The sequence below is a fragment of the Bombyx mandarina genome, chromosome A1 (genome assembly GCF_030267445.1).
Source record: "Bombyx mandarina strain Sakado chromosome A1, ASM3026744v2".
NCBI lineage: Eukaryota > Metazoa > Arthropoda > Insecta > Lepidoptera > Bombycidae > Bombyx > Bombyx mandarina.
The window spans coordinates 12,392,066-12,417,502 of NC_143234.1; the positions used below are offsets into that span (position 1 = coordinate 12,392,066).

The window sequence follows — 25,437 nt, forward strand, 5'->3', positions numbered from 1 at the left end:
TTTCCCTAGTAAGACCAGTGCTTCACTAAAGTCTATTATTGGATCGAAATTGTAACCCACTGAGAAGGTCCGGCCAGAAACTCGGTAGGTTGTGTTTATGGGTTGAGTTGTACATCAAATTATTTGTCAGATTCAATGAGTTCGATGAAAACCGGTGATCGGTGTTTGCAGTGTCTAAAAGCACCGAGAGTGGACTCAAACGGTCATGTAGGATAGAGCAACAGCAGCTGTTCGTTATCCAGTCATCTGGGTCGGGGATATAACTTCCGGCCACTAAAATAAGAGGCTTATTGTACCGAGCCGCTTTCTCGACGTAGCGTTCTGACGCTGTTTTCAGATACTTACGGATCGGTTCTAAGTTAAGGTCTTCGTAAAGTTCCACATACCTTACACACTCCTTGCTCCGCCGGTTATCCTGCAAGCGGGATTGAATCATTCGTATGGTGTATAAGTGCGTGCGAGCCGCGTGGGTGAACATTACACTTTCTTAAGTGACCATACATATGCAAGTTTTATAGAGCAATTTACTACACATATAGATCATAGGATGGAGTCTACCGGGTATGCACGGGTGACTACAAAGTACTAGACATTCGCAGCCCTAGTTAGGTATAGGCTGACCAACGAAAGTGATCGTGGGGATGGCATTCCTGTACCTAATACGGGGAGGGACACTTGAGGAGATGTCGAAAGGGCGTCCACTTTTGAGGAGATGTACTTTTCGTGGGGTCGATGTCTATGCCACTTTATGAACTATTGTTCCATGCGGTGGTGACTGTGGCCTGGAGTTTGCGTTGGTTGAACGATATATTCCTAGACTGAAGGAGTAAATAGCGATACAATCAGCGAAGACGACTACTACTAAGAACAACTGGATGGAGCGGAGTCTTGCGGGAATCCAGCCAAGATTAGGCTGGGGAGAAAACGAGTTCCATCGACTTGATACCGAAACGAACGGTTCGACCAGAACCCGGATCGGAATCGTGACCCGCTAAGATCCCGGAAGAAACTCAACAGGCTGATATTAAAGGCTAGGTTTCACGTCCAACTATGATGAAGCATTGCTTTGTCAAATCAAATCTCCCTCCAAAACTAGTGATCAAGTAAATTGACAATTTAGCACTATTAATTTTATATATCTAGGATCGAGTACCTACTTCAAGATCTTTACTTTTTTAACATTCAAAACTATATAACGCCGTTAGTATAGTATTTTTTAATTCTTCACGTCTTGATTACCTACTTAATCAAGTCTTCTGAGAAATAGGATTACTTAGGTCCCTGTGCCTGCTCCTAGAGCTACAGACATTTGATTATAATTTTCGAATAACATTAGAATCGTTCATCTATCAAGCAATATATCCCGCTCGATGGAGTATCCCTCCTTTGTCGTTGTACCAACAGAATTTATTTAGTTTTTTGGCCTACTTAAAACAATGTGAAAATAAAAGGCTCACTTATCCAAATCGTTTATTCAAGCAAATGAACATATTATATTATATGAACAAACTATAACATTAAATTTATCTACTTAATGATATTTACATTCCATGCCTCACTTAACTTATCTATTAATTAATGATTAAACTATGTACGTACATCTAAAACGCTTAAGTAATATTACATAAATCGAAATAGAAATACAGGATAAAATTTAGACATTTTTATACCATATACAAAAAAAGAATACAAAGTAGTATCCCATATTTATTATTTTTCTTCTAATAACATTAATTTACATAGCTAGCCTGTACCGGCATATTGTTTTAAGTAGATACTCTTTGAAAACCATCTGTTGTTTAAATTGGCGCCAAAATTCTAACCTGCATTTCTAAATCTAAATTTAATCTTCTTAACATATTATGTAGTATGTAATTGAAAATAATATAAAAAACAATAAAGTTGTCATTGTCGCTGGAAGTGCCTAAATGAATATTTCAAACGTATAAAACATAATTTAGCAGGCACATTTTATCAATGTCAGTTTTTTTTAACATTTTTGTTATATCGGATCAATGGTCAAAATTACTGGAATACAGCCTCAGGTGTGTGTAAAAGTAGACCAACTAAGAAAGAAAAAACAAAATGCTACAAAAAGTATTATATTGTCATAAAAAAAAACTTAAATAGTGCAATAAGTATTGTTAAACTACTACATTTATTTTATAATTAACAAGAAACAGTAACTCCAGTTTTAATGACAAAGCTTATCCATTTTATGAATTTACTGAAATCACTGTTTTGTAGTCATTAAAGCCGGGTTCTTTTTAGATTTTCTAACAATCTATTAGCCGCATTGTAAAAAAAATCAGGAAATTTAAACTTATTTGAAACAAATGAATTATCTTTTTATAAAGGAAGACATCCCAACAAAACTAGGTGTATTCAAATGTATTCAAATGCGACGCTCATGGAAATCTATTATATGTGTACAATAAACAACACATAATAATAATTATTATTACAGTATAAAAATATTTAATACAGGAATAAAACAAACACATGCTTAAAATATAAATGAAGCATATAAACATTTCTTTTAAATTAAACATCAAATTGCCCCGTCTTGGTAATTATATTATCTAAGCACAAACAAGAACTGCACACCAGGCACTTGCATGAGGTTGTCAAATCCAGGTCACAAATATCAGACATAACCATTTGTGACTATCAGGTTTAGTTATAACATTTCTATGATGTGAACAATAACTCACGACAGATCATGAGATGTTCAATATACTTTGGAAATAATGAAAGATAAAATATTAAAATTTCTCAGGAGCTTGTAAATAAAATATTTCTTGTATTAGAATTCTATGAGGACATTTTCTACACAGACCTATTTAACATACAAAACAACTATGATTTAAAATAGAAACTCAATTGGAGCACACTCAGAATTTAATTTAATTTACATACTGTGAACACACCGCTCCAGACTCAACCTGTACACTCTGCATGACTCACACGCACCGGTTCACAGCTAAGGGCACTCTGAGTACAGTTGACAAATTGTTGCCAGCTCACTGTTGTTGATTTGACTGTGCTGCTTGGCTAGCTGATTTGGTGATTACTATGGTCTGTTTTCCACCAACACCAGCCTTACCTAGTTGCAACATATTAGATGGTAAAGTGATAATTTTGTTACCACCAACAGTGTTAGATACTAACTTTACAATAGTGGCCCCCGGAGCGATGTTTTGTGCTTGAGAGACGGCTGCTCCAGACCTGTTCATCATTGCTACTTTTGGCATAGTTGCTACAGTCATGCCTGTTGAGGTCTTCACAAGGGTAACAAATTGCGGTGTATTACTTGCTTGCGCACCCGCACCTGTTTTCTTTATGATGACGGGAATACCAGCATTGCCAGCTGCTTGCCTTAGTACTGTCGCACCAGTTGCTGTTGATGTAGCCACTGTTGCTGTTTGATCACCTGATTTTGCTGTCAATATCTTATATACAGGTGTTTTTACTTGTTGGCCAGCCAGTGTTCCACCTGCTATTTGAATCGTGCCCCCTGAGCTGGCTATCACAGGAATGTTACCGGCGCCTAGTTTCACAGGAACCCCGGTGGCGACTTTTGTTTGTAGGTTTGCAACACCACCCTGTAAGGGCATTCCGCCTGCTGTTTTTACAAGAACATTACTCGTACCAATCTTGACATTACCGGCACCGAGTTTCAAGGGTAGATTTCCAGCAGTGACTTGTCCTACTTTCTGCACACTGTTGGGAGTCAATTTTCCTTGAATGTTAGTAGTACCAATCTTTAATGGGACTGCATTACCTGCAAGTTTGACAGGCATATTACCAGCACTCAACTTCACAGGAACAGCACCACTCCCGCCTGTTTTCACTTGTACGTAACGCGGCGTACCGGCGCCTCCAGAGGCCGATCCTAACACAATCTGTGCACCAGACTGTGCTGTAGAGACACGTACGGTTCCTGGTGTCGAGACGCCGCTTACGATTCTTGTCACACCTTGCGGTGTCACCGCGGCCACTTTGATCTGTTGAGAGGAGCTAGGCGTCGCAGGATTAGCGGGAGATTTGACTATTGCTTTCGCCTGGAATGACTGTTTCGTAGTTGGAGTGCCCGGCGTGACTTTTACGGTGGCAGCTTGAGCAGACAGTTTGAGTGTTCCAGGTGTTACTTTTTGAGGAGTCGTGATGATTGGTGTCACTATAGGTGAAGCTACTGTAACTACTACACGAGCATTTGTATCAGATGGTGTGATGGGGATCGATGAAGAAACTGGAGAAGATAGACCAAAAGCTTTAGCAGCATCAGTCTGTGTGGCAGCAGGAGATGCAGGAGGTGGTGCAACCACAGGTTCAGAGGCAGCCGGGAAACGTGTAGGTGTCACTTTGCCACATTTCTGTACTTGCAATAAATAAGTGGTAACTGTGTTGAGAGCAGGCCAGCATAGTTCCAATGATGTGGTGCCAGCACGTACAAGGGCTACACGTCCCGCTTGTGGTGGTACTCCTACTTCAAGATACCAAAGGTCTTTGCAACAGATTTGGTTGTTCCAAGTTTTCCTATATCCATCCCTTCCAGACCATATGTACAGTCTAGTTTGAATAGCAACAGCACTGTGTCCAGCTCGAGCCCGAGGAACGCATTCCTCAAATTTGTCCAGTGCTATATTGTCCCAAGTCATTGTTTCTAGGTTCAATGAAGCAAGGGTGTTTGTGCACTTCCATTCTTTCTCATGTGTAGCAAGTTTAGATTCATCAGGGACCAGCGGTACCCAGCCACCATAGACATACATGTGGTGGCCGATAACTGTAGCTGTATGAAGTGATCTAGGAAGAGGTGGAGGTCCTCCAACTTCCGGTCGAGACCATGACATTGTGTCAACATCAAGTATCCACAAATCACCAAGGCGAGATCCACTCATGCCTCCATAGATAATTAAAGATGATTTGCCTGTGTTTTTGTCAGTATATGCTACCCCACTGTGAGACTCTCGGGGAGGTGGAGACTGACCGTAAGTCAAAGGTATATCCCAAACAGTCATAGATGAATTAGGATAAAGTCCTAAAATGTATAGATCATTAAGATATCTCGGTATGTTATTTTTTGGATCGTCGCTTTCATTGGCCAGTCCGCCAAACAGGTATACTTTCCCATTGAGAAGCGTAAAGCTGTGACCGAGTCGTGGACAAGGTGGAAGACCCTGCTTTGGTGGCAGTGGTTTTAAACGTTTCCATTCCCACCTAGAGGCTTGTAATTCGTACAAATCATTTGAATACTTGCCGTACTCTACCATGCCGCCAAAAACTAACAGGCGCGTACCGTCTACCACGAAGCCGTAGGCAGCGCATCCTGGTGGGACTTCTCCTTTTGTGACTGGTACGAACCACTGATTAGTGGTGGTATTGAAGACATGCAGTTCGTGAACGATTCCTTCGTTTCCGCCGCCGAAAACTATCATCAAATCTTTTATGGCGACCGCGCGATGGCCATGGCGGGGTCGCGGTTGAGGGCCGGTAGGATTGTACACTTTTTGCCACTTAAGTACCGCGTTTTCCTTCATTTTCACTATACATTTGTTACTAAAAGCAATACACCGTATGTATTGTTCGGGATGCGTATCTATAGAACATAGACAATGAGAAACGTCGTAAATAAGCTTTGAAGAAAATATTCAGGTTAGTCGAAGCTGCTAATACAATCAGACTCGGTTTTCTCTTTCGCACCCGTGAACTATTCCCATGAGTATAAAAAAATCACCTTATGAAGCTTATAGTGTACAACAAAAATGGCGTTAGCAACAGCGCTACCAACATAACAAAAAGAGTTAGAACGGCGTCGGACGTCAAGAATTTGTCTACTACATTTAATTGTTTTAAAAACGAACTATGGCCAAGGGAATTATAGACATCATATAAAATTTTGCTGTTGTAAACTAGTTAATCGAAGCAAAATATCGTAATGACTTAGAAATGCAAATTTAATTTGAATTCTGATGAAGTTTTCGAAGATAAAGTTAATTAACAATGATAAAAGACGTAAAAAACCTTTAGCCTTTTATTTTGATAAAACCATATTGTTCACAATTTTCGGATACACCACTGTTATAAAATATGATTGTAGAATATTTTAAAATCGCATTTTATTTAAACAAAAATTTGGCGTTTTTGATAATCTATAATTTATGTTTAAGATTAAATTAATAAATATTAAGTAAACCACTCTAGACAGTTAAAGATAATTAAAATAATTGGAGCTCAACTGAATTTGACTTTCCTTGAGTAAAATTATCATTGAGCTCTTGAAAGGGCGAATTAATAATCAGAAATAATTTTCAGTACTTAGTGACTTTTTATTTATTTACTACAAGGCTATTTTTTGTGCAGCTGTCTCATCTTCCAACTGGACAGAAATATTTAGTCCGGTAGTGTAGATCTGTAGGAACTAAACAGACTTTAACCTATTTGTAGGAAGTCGAAAAAGAAAAGGATAATCACAGATGACATTGCTAAAAAGAAGGTGGAAGAAAATTTACATAAAAATAAAGTTGATGAGTGACCCCGACGTGATCTATATATTTTGTCATTGCGTGCTCTTGAATGTGACCTTGTTTTGTGCTAAATATTTCAAAAGATTTCGTAAGAGCTTCAATGCGTAACTTGAGCTCTGCGAGTTCAGACCTTGTACAACCTAAAAAGATGTTGGTGCAGACACTTCCATGATTCTTTCGGCTATATCGGTTCGATTCTCTAGTGGCAGGTCCTTTTTAGTGACGAGGATGGCTTATGTGTTGTTTGGCTAGCGACAAATCCATAATTGTCGAATTATGTCCTCGTTTTTAAAAACTGCTCCTGCCAAATTGCGAAGGTGGAAATCGGGACGGTTTTTAATCTCCGATGTCCTCATCATCCAGCAGTCGTTATAGCAATCTCTCGAGAAGCAGAAAGACGTTTCATTAGTTCCGTCTTCAAGTATTGGTAGCATTCTGATTTAGGATTTTCGGTAACATCTGCCATTTACTTACTACCGTTGAGTCGAGCAGATTTATAATAACATGGTTAAATGTTTTTCTTTCTTGTACATTAACAGCAAATTCAAATTGTGCTTCAATCGGCGCAAAGCTTAAAGAAGGCCTAAGTCGTAAATGTTAGCATCTTGGTTGGTTAGTATTATAATATTGTGTGTTCAGATCAGATCAATCCACCCTAACGATCCCTACAAGCTTACAATATGCCATGCTTCTAGTAAAAGCTGGTTGTCGTCGCAGTGCGCTGCTATGCTGTCGCTGAGAACGCTGTCGCTCACTCTCCCGTGAATCTATTAGTCACCTTCTACGATACTTAATAGAAGAGGTGTGGTATTGTCATTTTAGACCGATAGCATACAGTTTTTACAGACCGACAGCATACAGCATACAGTTTATTTTTGTGAATAAAGAGCTTTATAATATTTCTAGGCTATATCAACTGTAGGTGTATATAGAATAATGTTGAGCGGTATCGTGTTCTTATTACAGAGCTGAACTTTGCAACGTTAATCAAATAACTTAAGGAAATTATTCCGTCAAAAAGAGAAACTGTTCTGAAATCTAGTACAGTTTTAAATTATAGCTGTTTCCGAACACAGATTTTTTACTATAATGTTGGCTAAAAATTGAAAAGCGCGGGAAAGAACGTCCTTCAAAAGTTCAATGAATGCGTCATTGTCTATGGCGCTCGGAGCTGCCAGGTTGTTTAATTGGATTAAAAAATTGTGTAATAAATGTACTAAAGATATCTCATTTTATAACCACTTTGTACTGGAAATTGTCTGTATAATAGTATACAGAGAAACAAATAAACAGTAAACTTTACATAATTAAAACGTAGACATAAGTTTATTAAATATGCCAAAATCATATTGACCACTCGTGATCGACAGTAGCAAGCGATCGCGCTCTCTTTAAAATTAAAATGAGTTCAGTTGAAATTACCGCTCTCTGGGCGGATTATTATTAATTTCAAGTGTAGGAATGAGTAAGCTGTAAAGTGAAGGGTTTCTTGTGAAGTTTGTATAGTTTTGTATATTTTTTATATACCGACGTTTAACACTTACTATTTCTCAACAGCACTCTTGACTGATATGATTACATTTCGTTTTTAATATTTTTTTCATTATTTAAATAAATACAATATAACCTTTATCAATTTTTATTAAGATAGATCTATTTTCAAACAATAGATGGCTCTTATATAAACTTTTGATGTCTTTTAATACTTTTATTTGGCCAATAGATGGCAGCAATAGATGTCACTACACTATAGAATTATTACGAGTATTTCTCGCTGAGACCACAATAAGCATAGACAAAATTAGTTCAAACATTAAACAAAAAAATGTACTCTAAAAATACGAAAACATTGAAGGGACGCGTGGCAAGTATGCTAGACTGGGCATAAACATAATTTTCAGGAGCGCGACAGAATTATTTTAAACGTGCAATAGAGTTAATAAGTATGTATAGTATTTTGTTTGAAAATTGAAAATGTATAGGGAGAAAAAAAAATACACAATTAGTTTGCCTTCAAAGCCAATCAATAACATGACTATACTCTGTTACATACAGATGATAAGTGGCACAATTGCCAGCGATGTTGCTAGGGTTTGGTTCAGCTCTAAAAATCATCTCCTTATTGATGTAAATAAAAAATGTACATAATTCAACATCGTATCAAAACATATTTAACGAAACCTAAAGACATAGGTCCTGCATTTGGAATTAAAAAAAAGGAAGTTGTATATTAATATACCGTCTTTCATTTGTTTTTTTTTTGCTTTGTTCGGTGGACGAGCTTACAGCCCACCTGGTGCTAAGTGATTACTGGAGCCCATAGACATCATTTACCACATTCAATTTATACTTAAAAAATGCGTATAGTCTACATCCGCCTGTGGCATATTACGTATGATTTAATATTACAAAAAAAATATCTGGAAATAACTACATTTTTCTTATAGCCTTAACTGTACTAATGATTCGGTTCCAGTCGTTTGGATCACGGCTCTTGTTTCATATCGAGGGCTGAAAGGCCATTTAGTTTACCCAAGCGACATTTTTGCAACTTTACATTGCCATTTAAAGTTTTAAATATTTGAGAAAAAACAACATAATAAAAAAATAAAACGTCGTCGTGGCCTAAGGGATAAGACGTCCGGTGCACACGTGTTGAGCGATGCACCGGTGTTCGAATCTCAGGCGGGTATCAATGTTTCTAATGAAATACGTACTCGACAACTGTTCACAATTAACTTCCACAGTGAAGGAATAACATCGTGTGATAAAAATCAAACCCGCAAAATTATAATTTGCGTAATTACTGGTGGTAGGACCTCTTGTGAGTTCGCACGGGTAGGTACCACCGCCCCGCCTATTTCTGCCGTGAAGCAGTGATGCGTTTCGGTTTAAAGGGTGAGGCAGCCGTTGTAACTATACTGAGACCTTAGAACTTACCTAGTCAGGTCATAAGTATTGTCACACAGTAAAAACTTTTCTTTTAGAATGCTGGCCACAAAAAAGTTTATTGAATTCGAATTTCGAATTGTTCATGAAAATAAAAATGTATACTTTTAGAATTTTATTCATTTTTAAATATGGAGTGGACGCTTAAAGAAGACCGTGTTGCAGTTATTGCGTTGCACCGTTGCGGTTACGCGCCAATTCAAATTTTTAACATGCTGAAAAATTTGAATATAACCAAAAGATTCGTTTATCGTACCATCAAACGATATAATGAAGACTCTAGTGTAGATGACAGGTCACGAAGTGGTCGCCCTCGGTCTGTTAGGACTCCAGCAGTGATAAAAGCTGTGAAGGCGCGAATTCAAAGAAATCCCAAACGTAAGCAGAAACTGTTGGCTCTTTAGATGGGGTTAAGCAGAACCACGGTGAAAAGGGTGTTAAATGAAGACTTAGGGCTTCGGGCATATCGAAGAAAAACAGGACATCGTTTGAATGCTCGTCTAATGGAATTGAGACTGAAGAGATGCCGCGCTTTGTTGGAGCGGTACGCGGGAAAAAAATATCGGGAAATTCTTTTTTCGGATGAAAAAATTTTTACCGTAGAAGAGAGCTACAACAAAAAAAATGATAAGGTGTACGCACACAGTAGTGAAGTAGCGAGCAACCGTATTCCGCGTGTCCAACGAGGTCATTTTCCATCCTCGCTCATGGTATGGTTGGGAGTTTCTTATTGGGGCTTAACAGAGGTACATTTTTGTGAGAAAGGAGTAAAAACGAATGCAGTTGTGTATCAAAATACAGTCCTGACAAACCTTGTGGAACCGGTTTCTCATACCATGTTCAATAACAGGCACTGGGTATTCCAACAAGATTCGGCGCCAGCTCATAGAGCGAAGAGCACACAAGACTGGCTGGCGGCGCGTGAAATCGACTTCATCCGGCACGAAGACTGGCCCTCCTCCAGTCCAGATTTGAATCCGTTAGATTACAAGATATGGCAACACTTGGAGGAAAAGGCGTGCTCAAAGCCTCATCCCAATTTGGAGTCACTCAAGACATCCTTGATTAAGGCAGCCGCCGATATTGACATGGACCTCGTTCGTGCTGCGATAGACGACTGGCCGCGCAGATTGAAGGCCTGTATTCAAAATCACGGAGGTCATTTTGAATAAACTTTAGTGTCATAAGAATCTATGTTTTGTTAAGTTCATTTTAGTATATGAATGGTTACATAATGAATAAACTTGTTTCAATTATTTTACATTAAACATGTGACAGAATTTATGACCTGACTAGGTATATCTCAAGGTGGGTGGCGCATTTGAGTTGTAGATGTCTATAGGCTCCAGTAACCACTTAACACCAGGTGGGCTGTGAGCTCGTCCACCCATCTAAGTAATAAAAAATAAATAAAAAAAGAATGGAGTAAAACTTAATTAAAGTTCAAATAAAAACATCGAACTGTTTAGGCTAATACCAAATAAAGCACACCTTTAATTACAAAGATAAATGTTGCGTATTAAACGAAATATCGCTTGAACCAAGCAGTGTAACTATACTGAGATCTTAGAACTCATATCTCAAGGTAGGTGGCGGCATTTACGTTATAGATGTCCGCTCCGGTAACCACTTAACATCAGGTAAAAAAAAAAAACACATTATTAGATAGCCTTTCAACCCTCGATATGTGTTTCTCATGCTGAACATAGAAGCAATTCTAGCTATGAACGTGATCAACTGCCTGTATTATGGAAACCTGTCTGCTTAGTGCGAGTTTTTTAACGTTCTCGATAGCGTAAAAGTTAACTCAAATTTGTATGCAGTTGGAACAGCGCCCCTAGCGGCAAACGTAGGTGAACGTCCCAACTCCATACAAATATTGAGTTAACTTTTACGCTATCGAGAACGTTAAAAAATTCGCACTAAGCACACAGTGAAACACATCGTATAGGTAACAAGGCTTCAACTATCTATTTATGTTACTCTATCTCGTATTGATTGAAGCACTCTGAAACCGGCACCCATGCAAACATTCCGACATTTCGCCCGAAACAATGGACTCTCCTCGCTAGACGGACGCTCCACACGTACTTCTATGTAAATAGGATCTTTCACGTGAATATAAACGAAGAAACGTCGTTTTCTTTTGTTTATTTCATTAAATGGACTGATCCATCTTAACGGACGATCGGAACGTACAGCTGTGTGCTTAGTGCGAGTCTTTTAACGTTCTCGATAGCGTAAAAGTTAACTCATATTTGTCAAGTATGGAACGGGATCGTTTGCCTACGTTTGCCGCGAGGGGCGCTGTTCCAACTGCATACAAAATTGGGTTAACTTTTACGCTATCGAGAACGTTAAAAACTAATCACACTGTTACCGGCGGCTTCGCCCGCGCGGGCAATGGAAATTGTCAATTAGTTTCTCTAAAGTGTCACCTTATTTTTCTAAAGATAGAGCCGTTCTCGTGGATATAAGTTTTTTTTTTGAGATAGATGGTCATGCCAGGTCACATCGTCACTTTCAAAATAATCATATCAATTCATTACTTCTTTTTTTGAATGAAAGACGAACATACACACATTTTCACATTTATAACATTAGGCTGACGTTTCGTCGCAAGCGAAGGGTTCGACGAGAACGATGACCGGTGTTTTAGGTACTTAGAAGCACCGTTAGTGGATCGGAAGGATCCGAAATGAAGTGTATAGGGCTCTGCCTTGACGTTTCTCCCGTCTATGATCGACGGTAACCATCGCCATCAGGTGGGCCTTAAACTCATCTTCCTACAAGAGCAAAAGGAATTTATTTATGTCTAGGTTATTAGAAAAGAAATTAACATCCTTGTTCGCACCGAAAGAAACGTCACTTTTATTCTTTTTTTGTTTTTATTGCTTAAATGAGTGGACGAGCTCACAGCCCACCTGGTGTTAAGTGGTTACTGGAGCCCATAGACATCTACAACACAAACGCGCCACCTACCTTGAGATACAAGTTCTAAGGTCTCAGTATAGTTACAACGGCTGCCCCACCCTTCAAACCGAAACGCATTACTGCTTCACGGCAGAAATAGGCAGGGCGGTGGTACCTACCCGTGCGGACTCACAAGAGGTCCTACCACCAGTAATTACGTAGATTATAAATTTTGCTCACAAATTTTATTCACGAGACACCTCATGGAAACTCCGTGCGGTTCTATACGAGCTCGTACCGCAGCGAGCGGGTTAATCAGAATGTATGTACGTGTATTAAAATAAATACGTCTTCAATTTACTAGATATGTAAACAATATTTAGGCTCAGAGCTCATATTGTATAGAAGAGCGCTTTTGAATAAATGGTTAACGTCCACGTATCTATAAATCTACAGTGGTTTTTACGGATGTTCCGTTATAACTGCTGAACCATGCATCCGATTGACTTGAAACTTGGTATCCATGTAGAAAATACATGTACTTAATGGAAAGGCTAATATTTATATGAGTGTTGGACTCCCTACACCAGTTGCGGGGAAGTTAATGATGAGAATCTTTGTGGAGGGGAGAAATAATAATGTTACTTTAAATGCCCAGCGAAGCGGACGGGTACAGCTAGTCCATTATAATTTGAATGCAGCCTTCTGCCTTCATACATAAAGTCTAATTCTCAACGATATGACAAGTATTCCACCCTTTAAGCCGGAAGACTTGACTCGCGGTATAGAACAGCTAGCCTAGTGCTACCTACGTCTATGACCTTATAATGTGCACTTTTCATATCAGTGATAACGCAAATTGTATTTTTGCGGCTTTGATCTTTATTGCACGATGTTATAAAGATTATCAGGCATTAGTTAACTTTAACCATACCAACACTTACTGGTACCTACTTCTACCATAGCGGGTAGATAACGCTATACGACAAGTATTACTCTAAATAAACAAAACAAAACAAAAACAAAAGTACATATAACTAGTCGGGGACGCGAGACCGTGTGGAGCGCTTCGTGATTTGTTGGCGCCGCTCGGAGCCGCTTCGGCAAGCCAATCGCGGAACACTTATTTTTTCGTTTCGTTTCATTTCGTTTCATCGAGTTTGAAATCACGATTCTAAAGAAGTTTCACTTCAATAACTGTAGATTAATTGGTAAGAAAAAGTCATGAAGTCAAATGTGCAAATGCAATAAGATGATACGTGCATTTTCAATGCTAAAGTTTAAGATGGGTCATTTGACCCTTGTGGTATGTTTAGTGTTAAGGACGAATCTGATTAGGAACGTTGGTATTTGACTTCATCATCAGCTTGTATCTATCCAATACTGGATGCAAGCCTCTCCCATAATGAACGATCCTCCGCCTTCCACATCCAATCTTCTCCAGCATATCGCCGCAAGTCATCGGTCTAACGGGCAGGGGGCCGCCCAACGCTGGGATTACCGGTAAGTGGTCTTCAGTCTAGGTATTTGACTTATTGGATTAAATACGATCACTAGACCGAAACGATTCGTTAGAGATAATCTTCAGCGTACGCGCTAATTTAATGTTTGGAGAGTCCCACTTTGAATCGCTAATCGCTTCCACTTATCACTATAGCCGGTTTGTTTGTTAAGTTGTCAAGCAATCTCCAAGACACTATGAGGGTTTTGAGTAATCTACGCTTTGTTGTGGAATAACGGTTCGATGCGTGCTTTAAGACATAGTATAAGCATAGTTTCATAGAAATATATGTATAACGTACAAATTACGGGAGATATCAAGAGATTATGTTTCTGCAGACTGGCAGACACTTTCACGGATTTTTTTATTGCTTAGATGGGTAGACGAGCTCACAGCCCACCTGGTGTTAAGTGGTTACTGGAGCCCATAGACATCCACAGTGAAAATGCGCCACTCACCTTGAGATGTTAGTTCTAAGGTCTCAGTATAGTTACAACGGCTGCCCCACCCTTCAAACCGAAACGCATTACTGCTTCACGGCAGAAATAGGCAGGGCGGTGGTACCCACCCGCGCGGACTCACAAGAGGTCTTACCACCAGTAATTACGCAAATTAGAATTTTTGCGGGTTTGATTTTTATTACACGATGTTATTCCTTCACCGTGGAAGTCATTCGTGAGCATTTGTCAAGTACGTATTTCATTAGAAAAATATGGTACCCGCCTGCAGGATTCGAACACCGGTGCATCGCTCGATACGAATGCACCGGACGTCTTATCCTTTAGGCCACGACGACTTCTATACTGCTACAGATATACTGCTATTATGCATGTCGGTGACGCGAACTCACAAGATTCCACCCATCCAAAAAGCGTTTAAAGCTTACAGCACACGGTCAGGCTTAAACGACCGCACAGACACAGCCCACTGAGTTTCTCGCCGGATCTTCTTAGTGGGTCGCGTTTCCGATCCGGTGGTAGATTCTGCGAAGCACTGCTCTTGCTAGGGCCAGTGTTAGCAACTCTCCGGTTTGAGCCCCGTGAGCTCATCTGCACGTTAGTGTGAAGCTGAAATAGCCTCTCAAGGCTATCAGCATAGATAGGAAAAAAAACAGGCTTAAACGACGTGTTATACATGTATACGTAACATCAGCATATCGGGCGACGCGAACTCATTTGATTTTCCCGTAACAAAAAATGCTTCACGCGACTAAGGGTGGATTCGACCAAACAAGAGTAAATCTTATTCTTAGAATAACTCGTCAGTTAATCGAGAGTAAATCAATTTTACGTTTTAACATCTACAATTCTAAGAATAGTGGGCCTATTCGGCAATTGGTACTATACCGCTGTTTCGCACGGAATAACGGAGCTATTCCTAGAATAAAGTAATGGCGTCAGTCAGTCCAATCATATGATTTCTGTCAGTTCATAAATATTTATTCTGTTTTAATTTCAAGTCAACGCAATGCACTAAATTATTATTAATAGTCTGGCATTGTGTAATGCAAAGTTTAAACGAAAAAAGATAAAACCACACGACAAAACTTGACAATTCCCTCAAACAAACAACAAATAAAATTAATACGTTTGACAGCTAGATATCTTGTTAATGTATCGCACTGTTTATTTGTTTTTTGGTGTACAATAAAGAATACTCTCTCTCTCTCTCTCTCTCTCTCTCTCTCTATCTACATTACAGCTACTTTTCACACTTAAATACGGCAAAATCGAGTTGACGCTATGTATGCTTTTACACTATGCCGTTAAACAACAACATTTATTTGCCAGATTTTATTTTCGTTCACCGTTCTCTGCTATTCGCGTATTGTTATTCCTAGCGCAAGTATACTATCGTTTACGTGGAAAAACGCCTATGGATTTACTCGAGATTAAAATCATGGAATAGGTTATTCCTCGTATAGTTAATCATGTATAAATTTAAGTTTGGTCGAATCCACCCTAAATAAGTTTTCATTTCAAAAAAGTGTAATCCTATATATGAAAATGAAATGCTTTCCATTTCACGATCATAGATTACACTGTCTTATCGTACGCCAAACGGCAATGATTATTTTACTGGTGGTAGGACCTCTTGTGAGTCCGAACGGGTAGGTACCACCACCCCGCCTATTTCTGCCGTGAAGCAGTAATGCGTTTCGGTCTGTAGGGTGGGGTAGCCGTTGTAACTATACTTGAGACCTTAGAACTTGTATCTCAAGGTGGGTGGCGCAATTACATTGTAGATGTCTATGGGCTCCAGTAACCACTTAACACCAGGTGGGCTGTGAGCTCATCCACCCATTTGAGAAATAAAAAAAAAAAACTTAAAAACATTGTCAAATTTTGTCATCTTTCGACTCTGATGCGATTAGTTAGGCTGCAAGGTTCATTGACTCGACCGACGAAGCAAGCGCGGGAGCATTTAATTTCGCTAATCTTAATTGAACAAGATATCTCGTTAACAAGTCTTATTACTTGTTTCTGTTTATGTATTCGAAGTCTGAGGCTGGTCTGAGAAAACGTTTGCAAATGTCGTAGGGCAGACTGATTCCTATTGTAGTATTAATTGAATCCAGTTGGATTTGATTGCTGGCTTTGATCGTGTGGTGGTTTGTTTAGATGTGCAGACGTGGCTCATCCGACCTGGTGTTAACTGGTTATCAGAGGCTATTTGCAGTTGGATCAGCGCCCCTAACGGCACCCGTAGGCATACGTTCCAACTCCATACAAATTTCAGTTAACTTTAACGCTATCGAGAACGTTAAAAAACTCGCACTAAGCACACAGTGATCGTAACAACCCCAGTAAGGCAAATTTGTCACAAACTGTGCGACTAATCTAAAAAAAATACTAACCTTATACATTTGAGCATTACTATACTTGGCATTTTACCGGGATTCTCGATGCCAAGCCCATGCGAATTTGACAGCATAGATATAAAAATAGCTTCTTTGGTTATTAACGAATCTGCATCTTCATTAATCTCTTTCTTGTAAACCATTTAATAATCTCGTCACAACAAAATAATCCAAACTTCCCGTCAAAATCACTATCGGCACTATCGCGGTTCTTCCCTGCACGACACGTTAAAAAACTCGCACTAAGCACGCTGACGTTATGTAGGCAGCGGCTTGGTTCTGCCCCTGGCATTGCTGAAGTCCATGGGCGACGGTAACTACTCACCATCAGGTGGGCCGTGTACTCCCCTGCCTACATGGGTAATAAAAAAAAACGTCACAACGTATTGGCGCCAATCTTGAGACATCAAATCCTCAACCGTCATAAAAAAATCGGAAGGGCTACATCGTATTAGGCAAAACTGTGGTAACTCTGTTGTCCCTCACATATGACACATGTAATTATACTGATTTGACTAATTATATCTTACTTCACTGAGTGAGAAACTATACTGAGAGCTCATATCTCAAGGTGGGTGGCGGCATTTACATTATAGATGTCTATAGGCTCCGGTAACCACTTAACACCAGGTGGGCTGTGAGCTCGTCCACCCATCAATACAAACTAAAAAAAAACATAGAAAATGTAGACAGTGTTTTATCAGGTGATCCTAATTCTACCGCCGACTTCTTGTATCGTATCTGCCTGTATAGCTCAGGAGTTTATTTTTCATTAAAAATACATTTTCGCTGTCAACTATTTTAATATCCATATTTAACATGTGCTGTGACCTGAAAATATGTCTTTCAATGTCAAATCCGAATTCGATATATTAATATCATTCATGTTCTAACGCTTATTTGGGTTACAGCTTATCTTAAGTTTATGTTACAGTGAGTGAAAAAAAAGACAGTTAACTGGTATTATTATATGGTTGTTATGCATACGGATATGTATGTACTGCCTTTGAGACAAAATAATTGTTGACCATGGACAACACAGCGTTCACAATCGTCGTGGCCTAAAGGATAAGACGTGTGCTGCATTCGTGTTGAGCGATGCACCGGTGTTCGAATCTCAGGCGGGTACCAATTTTTCTAATGAAATACGTACTCATCAAATGTTCACGATTGACTTACACGGTGAAGGAATAACATCGCGTAATAAAAATCAAACCCGCAAAATGATAATTTACGTAATTACTGGTGGTAGGGCCTCTTGTGAGTCCGCGCGGGTAGGCACCACCACCCCGCCTATTTCTGCCGTAAAGCAGTAATGCGTTTTGGTTTGAAGGGTGGGGCAGCCGTTGTTACTATACTGAGACCTTAGAACTTATATCTCAATGTGGATGGTGCATTTGCGTTGTAGATGTCTATGGGCTCCAGTAACCACTTAACACAAGGCGGGCTGTGTGCTCGTCCACCATCCACATAAGCAATAAAAAAATGCCCTCCACGATGTGTCACGAGTACAATGACATGTTATTTTTCAAACCATGTCCGAGAAGGTCGCAGCTTTCATGCGAGTCTGGCATTGCTGATGTCCAAGAGCGATACTAATAACTTACCATCAGATGGTTCTGTTTTTTATAAAAACAAAAATTTTATAAAAACAAAAACGGTAAACTGTGGGAAACGGTAAATTTGTGAATTGAGTAATAAATCCTCCAGCTACACTCGCAACTTTTCATGATATCCATAGTCCTGTTTTTTCGCTAGCACTGAAAGAAGCCTATAAATCCCTTGGCTTCTTTAAATTCAGTTTGCCTTTGCTCGGAAGGGTGAGAATGATATGGACATTTATTGGTTCAAATCTTCGCTCTCGAGTAACTCAGAATCAGTTAATATTCGACGAGACTATTCAGGGTTTAGCATTTTCTAGCGGTATTCAACCCAGACTCAATTTATGTCTCTTAAAGGTTAGGACAGCCGAGAATAATACATTGAATGTTATAATGATTTTACAAATTCTTCTTAAAGGAGGTTAAATCATGGCGTACCTTTGTCGACGGGCTGACAGTCTTAACTAATGGTTACGGAAATTCCTTAAATATCAGAAGGTATCCACTCAAATTGCCCACTTAGAATTAGCTTGCAAATGATTTTAAAAATATTTTAAGTTAGGTGTACTTAAAACTTAATTGAAAATGTTGCTATCCCTCTCGCACGCCCAAATCGACGGTGACGTCATAACATAAGTGAGTACTGTCAAGGTCAAAGTGAAATATATACCTAATTTATGAATGGATCAAAAACAATCAGTATCGATTACTGAATGTTGTTGAAATATGAAATTAGTAGGTAGTGAGGCAGCCGTCGTAACTATACTGAGGACCTTAGAAGCCATATCTAAAAGTGGGTGGCGGCACTTACTAATAGAAATAAAGTTTGTTGTTGAAAGTTTATTGCTAGTAGCATTTTTGTTTACGTCTTACGTCATACGGAAGTTCTCTTTCCGAAAAAATATCTTTCAAGTGATTCCTTATACCTTATATACATTCATAGGAGTGCGTAGCCTCGAAACAATTTCCGGACCGGGAAGATTTGGGAAATGAAGAGTTACAAATAGTGCGCGTATAAATAATGACTGCATTGGTTCTCGTCTGTGGCACGTAGAGGCAGATTCTGTTTTTCCTTCCTATCGTTTGGCTGGTCGCAAAGTTGATGGGCCCGCACGGATAGTCACCATTGTCTGGTCTTTTTTATCTGCCTATCGTATAGCACGTACGACCAATTTAAATTAATTTCGGCGAATATTACTGGTGTGGTATTTTTTACTGGTAATAGGACCTCTTGTGAGTCCGCGCGGGTAGGCACCACCGCCCTGCCTATTTCTGCCGTGAAGCAGTAATGCGTTTCGGTTTGAAGGGCGGGGCAGCCGTTGTAACTATACTGAGATCTTAGAACTTCTATCTCAAGGTGGGTGGCGAATTTGCGTTGTAGATGTCTATGGGCTACAGTAACCACTTAAAACCAGGTGGGCTGTGAGCTCGTCTACCCATCTAGGTAAGCAATAAAAAATAAATCAATAAAAGAATATAGGTATTTAAGTTGTAGTGGGTAGTCATCACACAACGCAAGATATTTGACAGATGCCTGAATCTCGCTTACGATATTTTCAAGATAAGCTTGCATATTTTATTTTATTTTTTTATTGTCCTTGTAAGCAGACGAGCATACAGCTCACCTGTTGGTGAGTGACTACCGTCGCCCATGGACTTCAGCAATGCTAAGAGCAGAGCCAAGTCGCTGCCTACCGTTAAGTACTGTCCACTAGCCTCGTTTGAAGAAGGACATCACATAGTGCTCGGGAAACACTGGAGAAGAGCTCATTCGAAAGCCAGATGGTACGTGGCAAAAAAAATTCTGGAAACACACGGTGGATGAATGCAGTGGCTCCAGGTAGTGTGGATGTACTCTACTCCTGTGGCGGGCGGGTGAACCGTCGTCGTCTATCGAGCAATTACACCCGCTCGGTGGAAGATCTTCCCTTTGTCGTATACATTCCACAAAGTCAAGCAGCTTAAGTAGCAGTACGAGCAGGAAGACCGTCGTTTTAGCCGGTAGTGGTCTGCGATATAAGATACCTGTTAAATTGGTATCGAGCGACGCGACGGCATCGGTGTTCGAATCCCACAGCCGGATACCAATTTTTCTAAATATTTTTTTTTATTTTTATTACCTAGGTATGTGGACGAGCTCACAGCCCACCTGGTGTTAAGTGGTTACTGGAACCCATAGACATCTACAATGTAAATGCGCCACAAACCTTGAGATATAAGTTCCAAGGTCTCAGTATAGTTACAACGGCTGGCCCACCCTTCAAACCGAAACGCATTACTGCTTCACGGCAGAAATAGGCGGGGCGGTGGTACCTACCCGTGCGGACTCACAAGAGGTCCTACCACCAGTAAATACGTGCTTCGACAAATATTCGCGATTGAATTCCACAGACCGAGACAGAAGACCGATTCAGTTTTTTCAGAGTTCTGCGTGCAAAAAAAAACACAAAATAACAATTGCCGAGATATCAAGTGGTACACCTGGAGGTTACTGATCCGACAACAGTATAATGGAGTTCCGCTAATAACGTTGCATTTCATTTACTGAGCGCGCAGTGTACAACAAACTAAAGCGTAGGGCGTTTGTTAGCTTTACGCGCCAACGAGCAAGCGTTTACGCTTTGGGTAGTAAATGAATATTGTTTTCGAGTTACCTTAGGCTAGTAATGTATGTTTGTTGTCGACTATCGCCTCGAGAACCCGTCGGTCGGGCGTCCTCGGGGTGGCGCCGCGTGTCTGGTTGTAGTGTTGACCGCGGGAACCCCCCTACTCTGACCGGGTTTTGACCCCGGACGGAAATCGGACGTCGGGTGTAAGAGTGCAGGGGAGTCGCTTAGTGGGTAGTGCCCTAAAATTCCTTGGGCCCGCGGTCTGCTCCCAGCACCTTGCAGATCGTCAAGTCCCACATACCCCGCGCGCCCCCTAGGCGCGGGGACCTCGTAGGAGGTTCGGCCCCGGCCCGAAAAAAAAAGGCTAGTAATGTATCATGTATCAGTATAGTCTTTCAACTCCGAACTATGCCAATGCTTAGATTTCCCGTGCGGTCTCCCGTTAACTGCAAAGCAATAATTCCTAAACATTAATTAGGTGAAGTAAGTTTACTGCGTCGCCAATTAAAACTTCTATGCTTGAATGTCTAGGATTGTAAAATCGTAACGTGTCTATTTACGGACGTGCTGAATGTTTGTGCTTTTGGAGGATTTGTGGCAAAATTTCGACTTAAGTTAACCGTTATCTTTATAGGGGGAGAACGTGCTGGAAGCTCACAGAGGCCAACCTTTTTTTTTTTCTGGCCGGGGGCCGAACCTCCTACAAGGTACCCGCGCCTAGGGGGCGCGCGGGGTATGTGAGACTCAACGATCTGCTGGTGTTGAGAGCAGACCGCAGGCCCAAGGATTTTAGGGTCCACCCACTAAACGACTCCCCTGCACTCTTACACCCGACGTCCGATCTCCGTTCGGGGTCAGAGCCCGGTCAGAGTAGGGGGGTTCCCGCGGTCAACACTACAACCAGACACGCGGCGCCACCCCGAGGACGCCCGACCGACGGGTCGTCGAGGCGATAGTCGACGACCAACAACGTCGGTCTCCGCGGCACGGCGGCCCTACCAGGCCGCCCGGGCGGTGCCGCTGGTGTTCCGGGATACCCGCCGGGCCAGAACCAGGCTGCCGGGTCGGAACGCAATACACCGCCGACCGGGTTGCTCTTCAACAGTATGTTCGGCGACGACAGCGACGACGAAAATGCGGACCGCATCGCAGTCCGCAGCCACTGACGCGCTGTCCCGTCCTCCTGGTGCCAGCGCGCTAGAGTGACGGTAGCGTGCGGCGCAGCCACAACCCCCTTAGAACCCCCGGCTCGACGGCGGCGGCACAGCGCCGAAAGGGAAGAAGAGCTCTCCCACTCCCGTTCCTCAGCCTCCTTCTGCGAGATGGTGGACTCACAGAAGTCGAGCATCGCCCACAGAGGCCGCCCTGACTTATCCCATCACGTAGAGTAAGTATGATGTTAGGATGTAATAGAAATTTTGTCCCCATGTCGTTTGTAAGTACTCAACATGAAGTTATACGTCTTATTTAAGTTTGAAGTCTTCTAAAAAGCGTAACCACATATTCTGCAGATCTTAGTAATGTATGCATCATTTGGTTAATAATTATGGTAATTAAATAAATCAATAAATCACTCTAAATTGCTTTCGAAGCAAAACGTTTCGGTAAACTACAACACACTCTCATTATGTGAGAAGCTATTGAAATAACTAGTGGTCCCGCAGTAGTCGAAATTCGACTATAATTAATTGGAATCGTAAGTTTGTACACTATTATGATTGTCTATACTAATATTATAAAGAGGAAAGATTTGTTTGTTTGTTTGTTTCGAATAGGCTCCGAAACTACTGGACCGATTTGAAAAATTCTTTTTCCATTAGAAGCCGACATTGTCCCTGACGAACATAGGCTACTTTTTTTTTTTTTTTTTTTTTTTGGTTTCATGTGTGTTTTAATGTTTCCGAAGCGAAGCGAGGGCGGGTCGCTAGTATTTCATACTTCTATAATCACAAATCTCGCGAAGACTACACTATAAAAAATATTAATAAAGACAAACAATATATTTTAATCTATTCTCAATTTGACAACAGACGTCAAGAACAAAAGTTTGACAATAAATTAAATAGTATGCATGCATGTGTGCGTCAAATACATGGTATGTAGTGTGTGTACTGTTTTCTTTATTGATTGAATGTATATTTTATGCATTATTTTAAAAATATATTAGCATTGTACACTTCTTCTCTTTAATCTCTATAAGTGTGGAAAAATTCATACTCCTCCGTCCGCGCAATTTTCGTAAAAAGGGATACAAAGTTTTTGCTTCACGTATTAATATATAGATGACACGAAAGTAAATTACCACATCCGAGTTTTCGTACTTCCATATGCTAAGTTCCGTGTAGAGCCATTTAATTTCATAAAACGAATACTGATGACACTCCGGTGGTCAATATTACATATTTGAAACCAAAGTTGAACTTGTGTTATAAATATGATATTAAAATGAGTATGTACCCTTAACAAAGAGTAGGTATTCGTGGAAAAATAAACGTGTTTTTAGAAGCAGATAAAACATAAAACAATATCGGGCAAAATTAAAATTGAAGAGAACTAAGAGAAATGCTTTTTTTTCCTATGTAATCTTTGGTAGCCTATTCTATTCCAATTGCGTGCAGACGTGTAGGGGAGCTCATGGGGCTCATCGCTAGCCCCACCAATGCTTCGCTTAATCTACCACCGGATCGAAATCGCGACCCACTGAGATCCGTCCAGAAACTCAGCGGGCTGTATCTATGGACTACGTTTCACGTAGAACTTCGAAGAGCACCAGTAGATCGGGAGGATTCAATAGTGCGTGTTTAAGACGAAGGCGGCCATGATAAGAGGGTTATCGCACCGCTTTTTCGAAGAAGCCTTCTGACGCTGTACGGTAGTATCCATTCATTGCGGTATGTGTTAAAGTGGGCCTTTACGAGAAATTTCAATTCGCCCCAACGTTACGGATAGATTTGGAAAACAGTTTCGCCACTGGGAAGAATCGACATGAAACTCAGAGTTTTTTTTTTCTACAAAACATACATATTGTCTACAACACTGCTTACAGTTTGTTTATATATAACACTGCTATACCACTAACAGTACAGTATTGTCAGTAATTATAATTATTGTTCATATTTCGGGTTGAAAATTAAAACTTTCGTCGCTTTGACGTTATAGTACTTCCAGTCAGTATGTTATACGCTCATGTACACAGAAGTCAACCTTATTTCAATATCCCATGAGGTCAAATTAGGCTCAACGTAGATCTTTCTCAGTCAAGATACTGCATTCCGAATTAGTGTAAAATCATTACTATTAAAAATAGCTGAAAAAGCCTAGGATAAGTAAGGATAATAGATAATGATAAACTGCTAATGCCGGTCCCAAGCCCGGATGACAAAAGATGAGGGTTAAGTTGGAGTTCGACCTTTCCACCGTAAAATAGTCAATGCCGAATGTCTGGCGGCGGTTAATTAGCCAGACCCAAATATGGCTTCAGCGGCCTCGAAGAACTAATTTTACTTGCAGAAGTGGGACCCCACCACGTGTATTTTCCCAAGAAAGCCTCATGAGGCCACGGCCCTCAGCATTGAGGATTATGGACGCAAGGAGTAAGGGTAAACAAATAAAGAAGAATAAGGATAAATACAAGAATTTATATTTGATTTACTAAATTTTTGTTGTTTTGTCGTAATTGTAAGGAGCGTTGTTGTACAAGACTATATGTCTTGTTTTGTCGTGCGCACATAACTTATGCTCCAAGCCAGATTTTGTTTCTTTTTACTTGTGTTTTTTATGTATATTTTTAGCTTGTGATGTGTATTGTGAGCCTAATAAATAAAATAAAAATAAAATAAATTTGATGGCAATTATGTTATAAATCGTCCGACGCAGTGGGCGACCTCCAGTGGCCTTCCACACAATAACTACACTGCATTTGAGGTCTGCTGTCAGTGGAATTACTAATTAGTAATTAGTGTGCGAGTGACGTGAACAATATGTGTGGATAGCATTGTTGTATGGACAAAGCTCGGACCGATTCCACTGTTGCAACTAATTGAAAAACTCTTAATTATATTTTTCGTTTTAAGCTCTACAATTTGATATAGGGTGTAACAAAGTGTGCTCTACATTGTTTCAATGCTCTACGTTCTTATCTGTTCAAAGTTCAAAAGGGCGAAAGTTATTCGATCGACACATTGATTTTAAGTATGCACTTAATCAACATCTATCTATTAATAAATGAAATATCAATATTGATGAAATCATGAAACAAAAGATTTATAAATGTCATAAAATATTAAAATTTCTTTAATGTTTTCTTTTTGTTCTCTGGGCTTTCGGAATCCATTGAAGTGTTTTGTGACTAATTCGACTATGTGGTCTTGAATAAAAGTATATTAATAAATCCTATAACACAAAGAATACGGTTCATTATTATGTATACAGCAAACGATGAAACAGCCGTCTGGTTCTGACAGTGACGTCTGTGAAT

General features: G+C 40.1%; 1 protein-coding gene across 1 annotated transcript; it reads right to left on the reverse strand.

Moving 5' to 3' along the window:
• Positions 1 to 1,457: 1,457 nt before the first annotated feature.
• Hcf (Host cell factor) lies at positions 1,458 to 5,747 on the reverse strand. The gene has a single exon (XM_089739220.1). It carries the CDS (start codon positions 5,538 to 5,540, stop codon positions 3,024 to 3,026), a length of 2,517 nt encoding a protein of 838 aa, XP_089595346.1. The 5' UTR covers positions 5,541 to 5,747; the 3' UTR covers positions 1,458 to 3,023.
• Positions 5,748 to 25,437: the final 19,690 nt, after the last annotated feature.

Excerpts from the sequence above, each read along its gene's own strand:
- Hcf (XM_089739220.1), bottom strand. The coding sequence starts at position 5,540 with ATGAAGGAAAACGCGGTACTTAAGTGGCAAAAAGTGTACAATCCTACC.